Source organism: Gymnodraco acuticeps, unplaced genomic scaffold (assembly GCF_902827175.1).
Source record: "Gymnodraco acuticeps unplaced genomic scaffold, fGymAcu1.1, whole genome shotgun sequence".
Lineage (NCBI taxonomy): Eukaryota > Metazoa > Chordata > Actinopteri > Perciformes > Bathydraconidae > Gymnodraco > Gymnodraco acuticeps.
The window spans coordinates 1474338-1491464 of record NW_022991575.1 but is presented as its reverse complement, the minus strand read 5'-3'; the positions used below and the strand labels follow the sequence as shown (position 1 = coordinate 1491464).

The 17127-nt window shown below is 40.7% G+C and overlaps 1 protein-coding gene across 4 annotated transcripts; it reads left to right on the top strand.

Moving 5' to 3' along the window:
* The first annotated feature begins 1341 nt into the window (after positions 1-1341).
* Positions 1342-16628, top strand: LOC117533628 (sodium/potassium/calcium exchanger 1-like). Of its 4 annotated transcripts, XM_034197481.1 has the most exons (11): positions 1342-2476; positions 5960-6118; positions 7008-7116; positions 8183-8236; positions 8529-8579; positions 8858-8935; positions 10229-10386; positions 10458-10715; positions 13484-13573; positions 14204-14370; positions 15195-16628. In XM_034197481.1, the coding sequence occupies exons 1-11, from the start codon at positions 1493-1495 to the stop codon at positions 15442-15444; spliced, it is 2358 nt and encodes a 785-aa protein (XP_034053372.1). In that variant the 5' UTR covers positions 1342-1492; the 3' UTR covers positions 15445-16628. The 4 variants fall into 4 exon arrangements, with proteins under 4 accessions (XP_034053372.1, XP_034053373.1, XP_034053374.1 ...); XM_034197482.1 differs by lacking the exon at positions 8183-8236; XM_034197483.1 differs by lacking the exons at positions 8183-8236; positions 8529-8579.
* Positions 16629-17127: the final 499 nt, after the last annotated feature.

The following is a 17127-nucleotide window of genomic DNA, read 5'->3' as shown; positions in this document are numbered from 1 at the left end:
TGTAAGGAATAAGTGAAGACTTGTGTGAGTGAACAGGGATTATTATGTTTGTACATTTTGACAGTGGAAAGGAGGTCCCATTCAATATCACTTATTGTTAATGAATTATTTCTTTAACTCAACTTGAATCACAGTCCAAATTCTTCAAACTTAACTTAAATTGAAATTTGAGATTTAAAAAGAAACCTGCATTTAAAAAAAAAAAAATTAAAAAAAAAGAGTTTCTTAATATTGTCATGTTGTAACAATAGTAAAAGTCTTATTTCCATATGTAAACATTGGAAATGTTTCCATTGAAAATACTGTGTATTATCACTGAGGCAAATATTTTCCCACTAAGCCAAGACGCACTTGTTTTCCAACATATGTTCTGCACTTTCATTACACGAATACATTAAATCCTCCACACCCCTAAAATAAGACTTCACCTGACCACACCCTAACTAAGGACCAAACCCCTCCTGTCAGCCTCTGAACATCAAACAGGCATCGCCCGCAGAGCTCCCTCCCAGGTTTCACCCTGAACCACAACCACACTTTGAATGTTGCTGTATTGATACAGCGTTATGTGCGAGGAGGAAGGTGAGAGGTGTTCGACTCCTAATCCTCTTAACTGCGTTATGCTGACCGTCGTCCAAGCCCTGACATGCTGTGCGCCCTTGTAGCTCCCCCAAACCCCGGAGTCAGCATCTCTGCGTCCGTTACGCACAGCTGGAGGGACGTGTGCAGCGGCGAGGGAGCGAGCAGTACGCGCAACAGGTAGGACCCGCACCCCGCTTAACAACAGCTTTCTGTATTGTATTGTCCTTTTGCTGATATTTTTGGATGTTGAAGGAATAATCTACCGGTTTGTGTCGACTTTACATGTTATAATCCGCGCTGGCCTCACATTTAAATCTGAACACGCCCTTTCTGTTCTCAGATGTGTTTGTTTTATTGCTATTAATGCACTGCGAGCTGGGTTAATTAATGTAGCATTAATGATCGATTATTGCACGCGGGCATTTCATCTCGTTGTTTCCGAGAGCTGTTGCCTCTGATTATTAATACTAATAATCAGAAGCCATTTCGTAATTTATTGATTTATTGTGAAGCATTCCGTTATTTTTTCAACGTGTCTTCAATTCACTCCTTTTTTAAGAGTAGCAAAAGCCTGCGTGATTATGTATCCATAGTAACAGGTGGCTGTCTGAACCCCCTTTAAAACACACACACGCACACACTTCTTTCTCTTCAGTAGGTTTTCCTCTGCAGCTATGCAAGCATAATGGACATAAGATAACACACATGTTCATGCTGATGGGATTCCAACTGTTTTCAGTTTCCAGTCCTTCCACAGGTTGCAGCTGCCTGCTGTAGAAGATGAAACACACTTGTCTGTGTGTGTGTGTCTTATCCATTGGCCATTGGTGTCTTCCCGCCACATTACGGAGTTGAAACCATCAAGGAATAACAATGCATCCGACATAACTTCCTGTTTGGAGTCAAGACCATGAGGGCAATGAAGGTGCACTCTCCCCCGAGGAGGAGACTCAAGCGCAGTCGCCTCCTCTTCTTCCTCTCAGGTGTGCTGCTGTGCTTCGTCTACACGCTGACTCTGAGGGCAAGGCTATCAGAGCCTGGAGCCTCCGCCCAGAGGGACCACACTCTCGGAGCAGATGTGAATAGTGATGATGATGTTGTGGAAGTCAACATTCGGGAAGTGATGGGGTCAAATGAGACGAAGGAGGAGGAGGAGGAGGCGGTTGTCTCACCTGAGAGCACCAATACTCCTCCGGTGATAGTTGTCAACAGAACAGATATCCAACAGTGTATCTACGTAGATCCTCAACCTCCCCTGACTCAACCGCCCCCCACCACCCCTCACCCCGCAGCGCAGCCCCCTCACAGGAAGGGCGGTTTTCCAATGGACATCTTCACAGTGAAGCAGCGGCGGCAGGGCTGGGTGGTCCTGCACCTCATGGGCATGATCTACATGTTTGTCGCCCTAGCCATCGTCTGTGATGAGTTCTTTGTTCCCGGGCTGGAGGTCATCACCAACAAGCTGGAGATCTCTGAAGACGTGGCGGGGGCAACCTTCATGGCGGCTGGAGGCTCCGCCCCCGAGCTCTTCACCTCCCTGATCGGCGTCTTCATCTCCCACAATAACGTGGGCATCGGCACCATCGTGGGCTCGGCCGTCTTCAACATCCTGTTTGTGATCGGCATGTGCGCCATCTTCTCCCGGGAGATGCTGCACCTGACCTGGTGGCCGCTCTTCAGAGACGTGACCTTCTACATCCTGGACCTCATCATGCTCATCGTGTTCTTCGTGGACAACATGATCCTGTGGTGGGAGAGCATGCTGCTGGTGCTGGGCTACATCAGCTACGTGAGCTTCATGAAGTTCAACAGTCAGATCGAGCACGCGGTGAAGACCCAGATCAACAGGCACATGAGTATCGTCAAGGTGTGGACCGCGGAGGATCCAGAGAAGGTCAGTTAGTGTCACACATCTGGATGGATGTTCTGGTTAAATTAAATGAAAAATCATGCATTTAACAACACAATGATTTGTGTTCACGCCAAGGTTGTCAATAACAAGCTGAGTTCTTATTAGTCTGCGTCCACAAAAGCTGATTTAATGATCAAATCAGGGTTTTATTAGCTCTATTCATTCAATTATCAGCTCCCCTTTCAATGGCTGCAGCTCCACATTTCTGATTACAGCCACAACTTGGCTCCTTCAGTACAATACATTCAATAATTGAAATCCCTGCTACACTAAAATATTTACAGTGACAATCCTCGTGATTTTACAGTGGCTGTTGTTTAAATGAATCTTTAATTATCTGGTTAAAGTAGAGACAACATGATTAATCAATTGACTTGATCAATCAAGGTAGAGAACATTTAAATAACCTTTTTTACAAACCTATTAAAAAAGATATAAAGAATAATACAAATTAACTGGTTATAGCTCATCTAGGACGCAAGTAAATTGTGACAGTAAACTGATTATCTTTGGGCATTTTTTTTAACCGTTTTCTAAGATTTCATAAACCAAGCAATCAAATCATACACATTTTTCAGATATCAGACACACCTTAATGGTGCCACAAATACTCCAGAGGTGGATGAATCTGCCGCTGAAAAAAACCCAAACAATTGCCCTAACAACAAATTAAATATTCAGCTTTTTTAATCACTTTAATCATATATCAATGAGCTGATTTTAAGATGTATGTTCTCAAAAGGGGCTTGCGGCTGCCACAGACATGGTAGAGAATCAGCAAATATTCAAAGATGCATTAATGCATCGCTCGTTTTGGTATTTTACTATTGTTTACAGATAAAACAAAAGATACAGGCGGACAACACAGAGCAATTTCTACCAGACAGACTTCCGATTGTACACAGAATATTTTCCACCCTTTCATCTGGCCACATTTGGATCTGCTGCCTGTTCAGATACAGTGAGAAAGGGACAGTGATTTGTGGGTCTGAGCAGGTGATGGCCTGTATTTGTGCAAAATCCTTTGATGATGCTGAGCAGAAAGGACTCCAGGTGTCACAGACAGCGTGTCACAGTGGGGAAGTGATTTAAATGTCATTCTGTTTCTGTCACAGCCCCGAATTACCAGTGAGTAGAGATGTAGAATAAAGGAAAATGTAATAATGTGTTTTGAATGGGCTTATTTACTTGCAGAAGGCCTGCAGACTAAACGGCTTCCAGCAGCTGACAGAAAGCAGTAAATGTCTGAGCCTGTAATTAACATGCAGAGATGTGTTTCAGCATTTCAAGTATCGCCAGCACATTCTTCATTCAGCCTGAAGCACGTCTGCCGTCAGTACGCGCTCCCTCCGTGAAAACACTGGGCGTAATGAGGCATGCTGCCACATTAATGGGTCAAAATGACTGGAATTCAAAAACATTCCTTTCTGAGCATTCACAGTCTTATCTCTGTTCAGAGGATACCTGTTGAATATAAGACCCAAGTTAACGTGCATCATGTTGCTGAGAGAGATGACTCATGCAGCCGGAGACACTGTAATAAACAGTGGCGAAAAACCTGAATTAATAAGAAAACCAACAACAAATGAAAATAAATAATAAATAAAAAAAGATATGACTAGCTTCATTGTCATATGATGCAAATCTGTTCCCAGGTAATTTACTAGGAATTGATTTTATTCTGCTCAACAGCTCATTTAATTCAGCAATTGTATCACTGCCATGACTTCCTCAGGGTCTTCATGCAGGCTGATATCCATTATAAACGTATATCCTTTTTAACAACTCCTGACATAAAACTAACATTCCATGTAGTGTATCATGTTATCTATTTCATGACGTCACATAAACTGCTGCCTGTTTTAGCATCGACCTGCAGGTCCAACAATTGTTGCTTTATACTTTGTCAGTGATGAGATGAAAGCTGGGTTTTTAGGTACCTTAATACACTGAACAAAAATATAAACGCAACACTTTTGTTTTTGCTCCCATTTTTCATGAGATGAACTCAAAGATCTAAAACATTTTCTATATACACAAAATAACCATTTCTCTCAAATATTGTTCACAAATCTGAAAAAATCTGTGATTGTGAGCACTTCTCCTTTGCCGAGATAATCCATCCCACCTCACAGGTGTGGCATATCAAGATGCTGATTAGACAGCATGATTATTGCACAGGTGTGCCTTAGGCTGGCCACAATAAAAGGCCTCTCTGAAACGTGCATTTTTGCTTTATTGGGGGGGTCCAAAAACCAGTCAGTATCTGGTGTGAGGGGTAGGATTAGGGTTAGGGTAATGTTGTGAATCGAGTGGCCTGTGTTCGTTGTCCAATGGGCAGGCGTATGTATGCAGTGCCCATACCATAACCCCACCACCACCGGGCCACTCGATTCACAACATTACCCTAACCCTAACACCATGATACTGACTGGTTTTCGGACCCCCCCCCAGGCCCCCCCAATAAAGCAAAACTGCACGTTTCAGAGTGGCCTTTTATTGTGGCCAGCCTAAGGCACACCTGTGCAATAATCATGCTGTCTAATCAGCATCTTGATATGCCACACCTGTGAGGTGGGATGGATTATCTCGGCAAAGGAGAAGTGCTCACTATCACAGATTTTTTTCAGATTTGTGAACAATATTTGAGAGAAATGGTTATTTTGTGTATATAGAAAATGTTTTAGATCTTTGAGTTCATCTCATGAAAAATGGGAGCAAAAACAAAAGTGTTGCGTTTATATTTTTGTTCAGTGTACAAGAGAAATTCTTATTTTTTCACATTTTTTATTTGCCCATAAACTTAGGGGATCATGTTGCCTAATGTCATGTAGCATATTGTGCATGGCTTATGACTAAATATGATGGAACCTCAGAAATGTGCTCTGGAACAGGTGACATTGAGCAGGTTTAAAGATGGGATAACTCAAATTGTCACAAAAAGAGATGATTTAAAGAACGAGAATACAAAGCCTGAGAGCGAGTGAGAGCTTTGTCAGTTTTGCTGTGTGGTAATTTGATCAAACGGATCAAACACATTTATTTTGCTGTTTGCTCTATTTAAGCCAAGCAACAGCCGAACAAATGAAAGTGTCAAAACTAGATTTTGACTCAAATGTTGGGATGCAGTTAACTTATAGAGTAGGATCCACTTTAAGGATTAAAGTTGGTGATGGGATATTTTGCTGACAGCGAGAAACTCCTATAATGGAGTGATAGGATTACTGTACAGTCCTTCTGATTCATACCCAGTGACACAATCAGATTTAATCTTACTGAGTTTCAGAACAGGATTCACGATCAGGATTACATTATATGTGGGATTTTTGGAGATGAAAATCAACTTTATATGTAATGCAGAATACGTTTCCAGTTCGATCACTATGAAACAAACTAAATGTTGTATTTGCATGCACAAAACCTGAATGAATGAGGTGCTACTAACTGATTAAGTTTTCATTACAGGAGAGTGAAGCTCCACCAGCTCCTCCTGCTGCTGTTCCTGCTGCTCCTCCTGCACTCAAAGCTGAAGAAGTGTCCAAACGAGAACCTGAACCTGCTCCCAGCACTCCTCGAGGCAACAAACCACCGTCAGACCCCCAAGAGGACAAAGAAAGACTCAGGGTACCAAAAAAATACATTTGTTTCGTTTGTGTGCACTGAAAGGACGTGTCATAAAATATATTTCAGTCATTTATTAACAATCTACCAGTGTTCAAGATCCCCCCTTTACTGCACTCCTTTATTAACTCAGTGAAATGCTCCTCTGTGTATGTACGATTTTGGCTAATCGACTGCTTGATTATTTCTGCCTCTTTTAGTTACTGTTGCTAGCTCAGTAGGCTTTTTATTCTTACTGTTTACAACAATATCACTGCGAAACTGTTCACATGGTTATTGAAAATGAATAGTTCACCTCTATTCCCCTTTACTTGCAAAGTTGTCTATAGTTGCTTCGCTAAGCGTTGGAGGTAATGCCAAGACGCTGCTGTAGCTAGCTAGCATGTTAGCCAGACATGCTAACAACTTAAAGCAGCCAACATTTTTTATATAATTGTATTTCCTTTTACGTCAGCACTACTGTATGCTTCATCATTTGGAGAATTACAAAAGGGTGCTTTTTTTTAGCAACTTTTGCAAACTATCAAGTGAACCAAGAGTGATGATGGTAGTTATCCATTTTAGCAGGCAATAGCCTACAAATACATTTTGTATTTTGCAAAAAAGAAATGAAGAGACCACTGCAGCATAATCAGTTTCTATGGTTTTACTTTTTATAGGTATGTGCTTGAGTAAAATTCCAATTTCTTTATTTTATTCTATAAACTACTGACAACATTTCTCTGTTAGAATTCAACAGACACTGGAATGGAATGGCTGCCATATATGTAGTCGAGATTGAGATTTAAGAAACATTTGGATAGGTCTCTTAAAATGTTTCAGTGTATATATTGGTGCTATTACGGTTCCAAGGTTTGCCCTGATTCGACTTGTGTATCTTCTGCCTTTTCAGGTGCGTCCCGTCCTGCAGCGAGGCGGCAGCTCGGCCTCCCTCCACAACACCTCGCTGAGGAGCACCATCTTCCAGCTGATGATCCACACACTGGACCCTCTGAGAGAAGGTAACAACCAAACCAACAATAGTTTCTGCAGTAACAAGATAGCATCTGCAGCCTGGTGGTCGTAATGTGTATATTATAGAGTTGATCAAAAAGAAAGGTAGGTTAGTCTGGATGCAATAGTGCTAGGTAGGTAGGTAGTTATTACTTTTATTAAAAATGCTGCTTTATATCAATTAATCAAATGAATATCATGTGTTACAAAATGAAACAAATCTAAGAAGCTGGATGTAAGTTTGTTAATTTATCAATCAACTTTGCTTGATCAACTATTATGCAGTAACTCAGCTCTGTCCTGGTCTGAGCCTCCTGTCCCTTCCTGTCAGTCAGGGTAACGTGATGAACCCTCGCGACCTTCAGCCCGTCCTCACACTGCCGGGCCGCTGTTCCCTCGCTCTCACAGCACTCGGCCACCGCTGATCCTTAATCAGCTTTTCAATACAGGCTAATAAAAGCTGGATAAGAGCCAGCGTGCTAGCAGACCGAGCTCTTTATCTCTGTGGAGCCTAACCCTAACCATTTTAGTATTGGACTGACTCTTTTAACATGTAAAACCTGTAAAAGACCGACTTAACAGCAAGTGGTACAAATATATGTATGAGCACACTTTAAGCTTATTTTTCCTTTTAAGTATTTAAATAAACATTCACACATTACCATACGTTAACAGCTGTTCGTGTGTCCCTGGCGATGCAGATTATTTATTTTATTGTCGATAACTGGTCAATCAAAGGCATATCACATCCGGATAGTTTTGTCAGTTGGAGACGTGTCTGGCAACAAAAAATCCTCTTTGAGTCCTCTTGGGTTTGTGTGTTGGTCTTTTCAAATTAAACAGGGAGAGATGCTTTGTAAAACCCCCGCTTTTTATCTGACGATCAACCATGGTCCAGGCTATCTCTATTGTAATGGAAAAGGAATTGTAGAAAATCTCTAACTATAGTTGGAAGTAGAGTGTTAGACATCTGCACAGATTCATCAGTTTGACGGGACACTATGTGCAGTCAACTTCAAATAAAAGTACGATGGCTCAGAAGTGAAAATGGTTGCTGTGCGTTTCCATCCGTAGAGGCAGCCCTTAGAGGGGCCATGAAAACACCGGGCCTGAGGAAAGCCAGGAGAGGTAAGAGCGCCCCCTAGACGTCACCTGGTTCTGTTCCCTGTCGTGTGTCCTGTCGCGATTGTACTCTTCATTCTCAAGTTCAACCCTGTCCCCCGTTTTGAGATGGTTAAACACTTATTGGATTACAATTTGGAGTCTGTGGGAGCACATTTATTTCCCATTCCAGCTTTATTTCATTGTCTGATCAAAAATACATTTCAAAAAGGACATTTTATCTCTACTGTAGATGCATGTTATTAAAGTGTCACATACTTGTGGAAGACTAATAATGGCATGTATTTCTGCCAATCAGAGACTTCCTTTAATGGTGATGTTAGAGGGGAGGGGTCAGTACAGAAGAAAGGTAAGACTGGCTGTTGTTGTTGTTGTGTTTGTGGATGTTGTTATTGTTGTTGTGGTCAGTCCGGGCTGCCGTACTGGTTGAGAATTTGACATTAGATGGTTGCATGTTGTTGTGTTTGCATCCAGTAGTTACTGTAATGTTGTGAGACAATCTTTTACAAAAGAGCCAGAGTGGGAGTGTAAGGCATGTTGGTTTGGTTGCACAGTATTGGCATGGACAAAGTATCTCATATAAAAAGCCTCCATGTTGTATTTGAGCAATGATTCTCTTGATTGCAGTGAAGAACAAAGTAAAGCCTCTGAAAGTCCCGGTCACGGGCAAATTAGAGAGCAAGTCCCATCATGGCGTCTCTGAAGGTGAGTTTAATGTTGGACACTAACACCTTTTGTAATTAAAGCCTGAAGTCAGGTAAGAAGATACAACTCATTTCATGAGATAATTGCGGTAAGTGAATTAGCCTAGCTAAGCACAAAGAAAGTAGCAGGTCTCCCTTGGAAAAGAGATCAATGATCTCAATGGGATACACCTGGATAAATAAAGGTTTGAAATGAAATGAAAGTAGCATAGCTAGCAGCTAGCCCTAATCTCAAATTATATTATTTTCAACCATGTAACTAAGAACATCATATACCTTACATCTTTCTGTATTTATTAAACAAGATAAAGTAATTTTTTAGGAGTTATTTAAAGCTTTATTTGTTTTCCCTTTTGACAGGAGGTGAATAAATAATCAACACGTTTATTTATAGCATATAGCATAAAGCATTTTTATCCTTTATGTTTACATTGTTTATTTTCCACTATAAATTCTAATGATGTGCAGTAGCCTACTTGTTTTACATGCTGCTGCAACGAAAACATTTCCCAATTCGCGATCATCAAAGTTTATCTTATCTCATCTTATATACAGAAATTAGATGTATAGATATTTCTCTTTTTAAAAAGGTAAATGTAGACATCAGGCATTTTCTGTGTCTTCTTGTGGTATTTTTTGTTTAAAGGTTTGAATGCTGTAAGTGCAGCACTGATATAACATATTGGTGGTGTATGAATCTTTAAAGACTGTGCGGGGGTGAGAAGGTTGTGTTTGTGTGGAGTAATGAGATCCTTCAGATTCTGAGGGGCAGAGCAAAGTGGAGCTGCAGGGAGTCTGGAGAGGCCTTAAGGAGCCTGAATCAATCAGCCTAATGATTAACATACAGATGGGACTGTGTGTGTGTGTCTGCCTGTCTGTGTGTATCCTTTTTTACTCCATTACTGGAACATGTTTTGCTCCCAACACTCCAATCACTCACACTTGATACTGGCTCACACAGCATAATCATGTTGGGGCCCATGCAAAGGTCTGAAGTTAAAGTGCTATGTTAATGTTGGCATCAGCTAGCTAACGTTAGCTGTAGCAGCTAGTGAGCAGCACGGTACTGTTTTGCTAACATTAACAGAAGTTACTTTGAGTTACATTACGATGTGTTCAAGCTCTACTCAGTTAAACTTAAATGAATGCTATAATTTCATAGAGGTTATTATGATCTGTTTCTTTGTTACTTTAAAACATTCGTTTTAAGAAGCTTGTATAATATATTCAAACTACTATGCTAGTTGTTTTTTTTAAAACTATATCTCCCTGCGTGTTCTTCCTCTTTCTCCAGATGCTGACCAGAAGCTAACTGAGCTAGCCACTGATGCTAATGCTGCTGCTGCTGCTGGAGCACCAAAGGGAGCTGCAGCTGAGCCGTCCACCTCACAGCCCCAAAAGAAAGAAGAAGAGACGAGGGAAAAGACGGCCGGCCAGCCAGACGAGTCGAAGGTATGCAGAAAAATAATGACTAGCATTCACAAATATTCGAATACATTTCACTGGTGTCCTTTCACCTGCAGGCGGCAGCGGGGGGGTCAGAGGGCTCTCAGGGCAGCACTGGGGATGAGTGTGGTGACGAGGAAAGTGAAGACTCCGATGAGAGTGAAGGTGATGACCTTGATGATGAGGAAAACAAGGAGGAGGAAGAAGAAGAAGAGGAGGAGAGTGAACCGCTGTCTTTAAAGTGGCCCGACACCAGACGCAAGCAGGCCACCTACCTGTTCCTGCTGCCCATCGTGTTCCCGCTGTGGCTCACGCTGCCCGACGTCCGCAACCTGGTGAGTAGCAACCACATCTTCAACCTCTCACATCCAGGGGCGGATCTACCGGGGTGGCAACTGCCACCCTAAACAATTGCCTTGCCACCCCAGCTGCCACCCCAGTTGGCATCTTTGATTTGAAAGAAAAGTTGTGGCTCATCGGACATTTATGAGAGAAAGTCTCTAATGTCCGAGTGCAAGTGAATGCAGCACAAGATGCACGTCATGTAACCCCTCCCCCGGTCCTGGCGCGAGAGTGGAAATATGATTGGTGGCGAATTCACTTGAACGGGGGGACGGCGCAAAACGAGAAGCCTTTCGGACCCAAGTACTGAAGGAATGAGGTATTTGCGGTCTACAATGACAGAGAAGAGAATGTCAAGTTTGACTGTACTCAGCATTGAATCAAAACGCACTACAGCTGTTGATCTTAATAAGTTTGTGAGGCGTTTTGCTGAACAAAATAGTAATCGCCGCATTCAGCTGTAATAGACATGCCAACTTGATGCTCTGCTCACGGATGACTCGATGAGAATAACAAACTGTTAAGATGATGACCTTGTATGCGTGTATATATTTTTTTCTTTGAGGGGGTCTGCTCCCAAAAAACTGTTTTAAGTCCTGAGAAAGTCAAATAAGACGGTGTGTAAAACTACACTGCCCAGCCAACAGAAAGTAACCACTTTGATTGAACTAGGCCAGTAGGTAAGGACCTTCCACTGGATAATAACTGCAGCGATGTTTTAGCTGAATACACGTTTTTTTAACCCTAACTGATGCAGTTAGTCACTTCTTTAATATTTGTTCTTTCTGATGTAAAGTCAAGGTTGTAACTGTATATCAATAATGATATAATTACTTGTTTTTCAAATTTGAAGGAGGGTGAGCAAGCATCTTGATGAACATTCATCATTAACTCCTCCAAAGAATATAGTTTATTCAATAATAAATGAATATGTGAATCATAACAGTTCTTCACTATATCTGTAAAGCGTCTTTGAGCACCTGTAAAAACGCTGACAAATTAAATCTATTATTATTATTATTTATTAACAGTGATTGACAGCTGATAGGAATAATATGATTGTTAATAGTATCATATTCATTCAGACAAACATCGATGAGACAGTTAATTAATGTACTTATTGCAGCAGTCTGCATAGATTTGGTACTCCTGCTGGTCTAAGAGTGAGACAAACTCATTCAGTTATTGTTCAGTTAAAATTCATTAAATTGCGTCTGCCACCTTATATGTAAGGCTTTACTGATGTGCCACAATAATATCACCTATGTGATTGAGTTAAAATATTAATATTGTGGCTTTCCAAGTTAACATTGATTGTAGGGGTGTAACGGTTCACAAACTATTCGGTTCGGTACGTACCTCGTTTTTAGGTCACGGTTCGGTTCGGTACGTTTTCGGTACAGCAGAAAAAATTATCACAAAACATTAAATATATTTTTTAAATTATTATTAAACTGTGACTAATGTATTCAAATAAATACAAAATATAGTAAAATAAACATTAAGGTGCAGCATTTTGATGAACTGAAATAATCTGTATTTGAACTGTACTAGCACCTAAGCAGCCAGTTTGACATTAGGACTTGCTTTTCATTGTATTTTCATGTTGTTTAAAGAAAGATGAACTTGTCCACATTGCTTGCTGAAAGGGCAGATCTGCTGGCAATAACAATGTCTCCTGCTGTGGAGAACACCCTCTCTCTAGGGACAGAGGTAGCAGATACAGCCAGGTAGCGCTTTGCTAACATGGCAACATAAGGATACTTGGCGTTTCTAATAGCTTTGGCTCGGTCTGAACTCTCTGCGAGTGGTGGAGGCTCAAATGCTAGTGGGAGTTGGGTTTGCACTTCAGTCTTTTTTCTTTTGGTACCGGTGATATTCACGTTCGGGTGATGCCTTTTCAAATGAGTGTGCAAGTTTGATGTATTGCCAGCCGCGTAACCAATGTTAGTTGAACAATGCCGACAAACAGCTTTGGTTCGGTCCACCTGTCTTTGTCCGTCATCCTTGTACGTAACTGCGAAAACAAAATGTTCCCCAAACCGGAGGCTTCAATGATGCTGGAGGATTTTCAGCTCAACTTTATCTGCGTTCGCCATTTCGACAGTTCCTCAAATTACTGACTAGATTTGAACGCATCCCTGTGACCAGCTCTCATAGTATGCCTCTCGTCCAATGAAATGACTTGGTCGCTCTATGATATATACCTGAGATTACTTCCAGAAAGTTGTTCATGTTCTAAATGTTTTACTTTTAACGCTATATTAGTTCGGTACATACGTGTACCGAACCGAAGGGCCCGTAACGAATAATTTCAGTACGGGTACGTGTACCGTTACACCCCTAATTGATTGATATGATTGCGATTTAAATCAGCATATACTTCTGTCAGGGGATGCCACCCCTCAAAATCTCCTGCCACCCTCTTGCCACCCCATGAATATTTGTCTAGATCTGCCCCTGCTCACATCTAACTCATATATCTACTTTTACACATCTCAGAGCTGAGTATTGTGCTTTTTTCTCCACTTTGTCTGACATTACAGTTGTTCTCGTATCTCCAGACATGTGTTTGGTTATATTACCAAAGCTCTTGTGTTTGTGGAGGAGCTGGAAGCCAAATAAATAAACAGTCCCATTTTGAAAACAAACACATCTTATCACCGACATAAAAGCGAGTTTTACATGTAAAGGACTTTATTATTTAATCTTGATACAGCTCTCAGTGTCAGTTTATCTGAACATGTTTTGTAATTTTCAGGTGTCCAGGCGGTATTTTCCCGTCACGTTTATTGGTTCCATCCTGTGGATCGGAGTTTTCTCCTACCTGATGGTGTGGTGGGCTCATCAGGTTGGTTAACCCTTCATAGTCATGTTTAGAGAAACTCAAAACCATTGTGACATGTTGGTTTTGACTGTAGAAAATGTTTCATCCAGTTTAATGACACAGCACGGTTTTATAAGAAAACACTGAACTACTAACAGTTTATAATAATTAGGATGAAAGGATAAAATTGAGTCCCAATTCAGTCGATGGCTGTCTGTGATGTTAAATAAATGTAAGTACTATTCTAAACTACTTGCTGAAATTGAGGTTTGATTTAACAATGACCTAATAAGCAAACTCCTGCAACTCAAGGACTTAAAGGAAAAGAACAATAGAAAATCGGCTTTTGTGCTTTCTTGCATTTGCTTTAATTGCTTTTAACAGTAAGATGGCAAGTTCGATATAGCTTGGCACAAGCTTAGCTTGGCATAAATACAGGAAACAAAGGGGCAAACGTTAGCCTGACTGTCTTAATTTAGCTAAATCTGGCTACCAGCATCTCTAATGCTCACCCATTTAAAATCTGTTTTGTATGATATGTAGAAAAAACAAAGTGTAATATTTGTCGTAAAAGGGAACATTTAATTTGATTTACAATAAGAGTTACCTTGCTTTACTTGAGAGAGCATTGACGCGCTGTTTCTTGTGTTTCAGGTGGGAGAGACCGTGGGCATCTCTGAGGAGATCATGGGCCTTACCATCCTGGCAGCCGGGACCTCCATCCCAGACCTCATCACCAGTGTGATCGTGGCCCGGAAAGGGCTGGGGGACATGGCTGTGTCCAGCTCAGTGGGCAGTAACATCTTCGACATCACTATAGGGTGAGCTTGGAGTGGAGTAGAAGTATGAAGTAGCATAACATGGAATTAGTCAATTTAAAGTTCACCTATTATGCAAAATGCACTTTTTGATGTCTCTTATTCATAAATATGTGTCCCTGGTGTGTAAGGAGACACACAAATTGTCAGAAAATACAAATCTCTCTCTCTAACTCCTTACCCACATCTCTAAAAACGGGGGTACAACGGAGCTGATCCAGATTTGCTGCGGTCATGACGACATTACTCAAATGTGGGCTGGCTTTACGTTGAACTCCTGGCGACATTCCGCCCCAACCTATCAGAAACAATGCGCAACGTGTTTTGGAAGTAATGTTGTCTGTGTTTACATTAGCAAGCATCGCTAACACTCAGAGCTAACCTGTACTGGAGAGAGTAGGTGGAAAAAAGCAGGATATAAAAGCTCACCTTGTGGTAAACCCGCGAGAGACAAAAAGCGTTTGAGCTCCATTCTGTTTCAGAAACAATCCTTGATGTGGTTTGGAACATGATATGGTGTTTCATCACTGCAGCGTTTAGCTGAGTTTCTGCTGGTAGACAGACCCAGAATCAGCACTTTAGTAACAGGGCTGAAATAGAGGGGTATGAGACATGGCTACAATGGGTGATCTGTTTGGTATTTTGAGCAAAACACTTCAGAGACATGTTTTGTATAGATATGGCCCTACAATATATCGTTCAAATATAGCATAGTATGTGACCTTTAAAGTAGAGATTAAGTGTGCTTTCCACTTCTATCAGATGTCAGATAGTGTGTGAACCTAGAACTGGATAGAAACCTGTCGGTGTGTCCCCTCTGGTTTCAGCCTGCCAGTGCCGTGGCTCATTTACACTCTATTACACAACGGGGAGCCGGTGACCGTCAGCTCCAACGGCCTGTTCTGCGCCATCGTGCTGCTCTTCATCATGCTCCTCTTCGTCATCATCTCCATCGCTGTGTGTCGCTGGAAGATGAGCCGGATGTTGGGCCTCACCATGTTCGCTCTGTACTTCGTGTTCCTTGTGCTCAGCGTCATGCTGGAGGATCGCATTCTCATCTGCCCCATCTCCATCTGAAGCCACACGTGACGTAGAACATGCAGACTGGATCAGTGTACCGAGGGTGTTACATAGGAGAACCCAGCCTGGTGTCAAGAGCTGAGCTGAGGCACAGTAGCCACATTGTAGAAACAGTAAAAGAGCAGTAATGAGGAAGACAAAATCCACCCTCAACATAATTTAACATCATACTGTTACATTCACCAGAAGCTATTTTTCTGTTCCACTTTATTTGAGTGTTTGAAATGTACGGAAGCCCTAGACGGCCATGTTTCAAACTGTTTATTGATTATATTACATTTTACAAAATAAATCAAAGTTATTTAACAATATCTTGATATACAGTAAAAAAAAACACATGTTCTGAGATAATTTCAAGCTTTACACAATCTCTGTAGAAATGTTATAACATCATATCCCAAGAAGCATCTGTGATTATGTGCAAAAAGAAGAAACAACTGTGGACTTCCTCTTTAAGTTTACTCACTTTAAACAACTGCAGTGTTTTGCTCTCCTGTACCTGCCTGTCATGGTGTAGAAATGAGTCCTTTTGCTACAGACTATAAAACTTTGGGCTACAAAAATAATGTTTTTAGATAAGATTAAGATACAAGTTAAACTCTACAGTAGCATTACATGTCACTGACATGCATTCAGTACGGTGGGCAGCCTCCCAGCTACTGGATATATTTGGATGTGCCTGCTCAATTATCAACAAAAAAGATTCACAATCAAATTGTACTAGAAACTAATTGAAAACATAATTTCATCAAGGTGTGTAAGAGTTTGTGTGTGCAGTGTGTCTCTGATATCGTCATCATAATGCTGCAGTGACTTAAAGAGATGATTCCGTTACAGCAGTGAGGGTCTCTTTAAAACTGCTGGATGCAACTCCATTCTGTATGACTAGTGTTCTCTCTAAACCGTGCTGTATTCAGTGTTTGTTCAGTGCGGAGAAGAAGGTTTCTGTGAGAGGAAACCTTTCATGTTGACAGCATCCTGTGGTGGAGAGGAACAGTGATGTGTGTTTCGGACTGTCTTAGCTGTGAGGAAAACCCTCAGGTGTCACCGTCAGATGTTACCGTCTTGTTAAATGCTGTTGTTGGATTGAAGTGGATGCAAACATGTATTATTGGTGAGAAAACTATCAGTATTTAAAATTAAAATGTGATGCTGCAATAAATTATTTTTTTAACAGTGAAGCTGTGTTCAATAATGCTTTGTTCATATAAGTATGTCATTAAAGTGTATTTAAATTAATTATTTTTACAAAAGTATAGTATTTCATGAAAAATACAAGCCATATTTTAGTGTGAAATAAAAACGAGATTTAAAAATCACATTATAGTATGTCATAAATATATAAAAAAAAGATATTATAGCCTTAACCCTGTCATAAAACAACATGAAAACAGTATAGTATGTCAAAAAAGTAATATAATATGCAATTAAAATGTTCTATCATACTGTCATTAAAATCATGTCATAGTATACGAACAGATAATATGGAATGTCATAAAATAATAATTATTATTCTTATCGTTAAATATCCTAAAAATATAGTCATATTGTAGTCTTTCATACAATTAAATATAAAAGTCATATTATAGTAGATAATATATTGGATATTGACATTTATGATTTTAGCACGCTAATGTTAATAAGCTCCTAGAAAGGCAACATGCTAGTCTTTGTTATGTT

Excerpts from the sequence above, each read along its gene's own strand:
- LOC117533628 (XM_034197481.1), top strand. The coding sequence starts at position 1,493 with ATGAGGGCAATGAAGGTGCACTCTCCCCCGAGGAGGAGACTCAAGCGC. Across the intron at positions 8,580-8,857 it reads GGGGTCAGTACAGAAGAAAG|TGAAGAACAAAGTAAAGCCT; the intron begins GTAAGACTGGCT and ends TCTTGATTGCAG. Across the intron at positions 13,574-14,203 it reads TGGTGTGGTGGGCTCATCAG|GTGGGAGAGACCGTGGGCAT; the intron begins GTTGGTTAACCC and ends CTTGTGTTTCAG.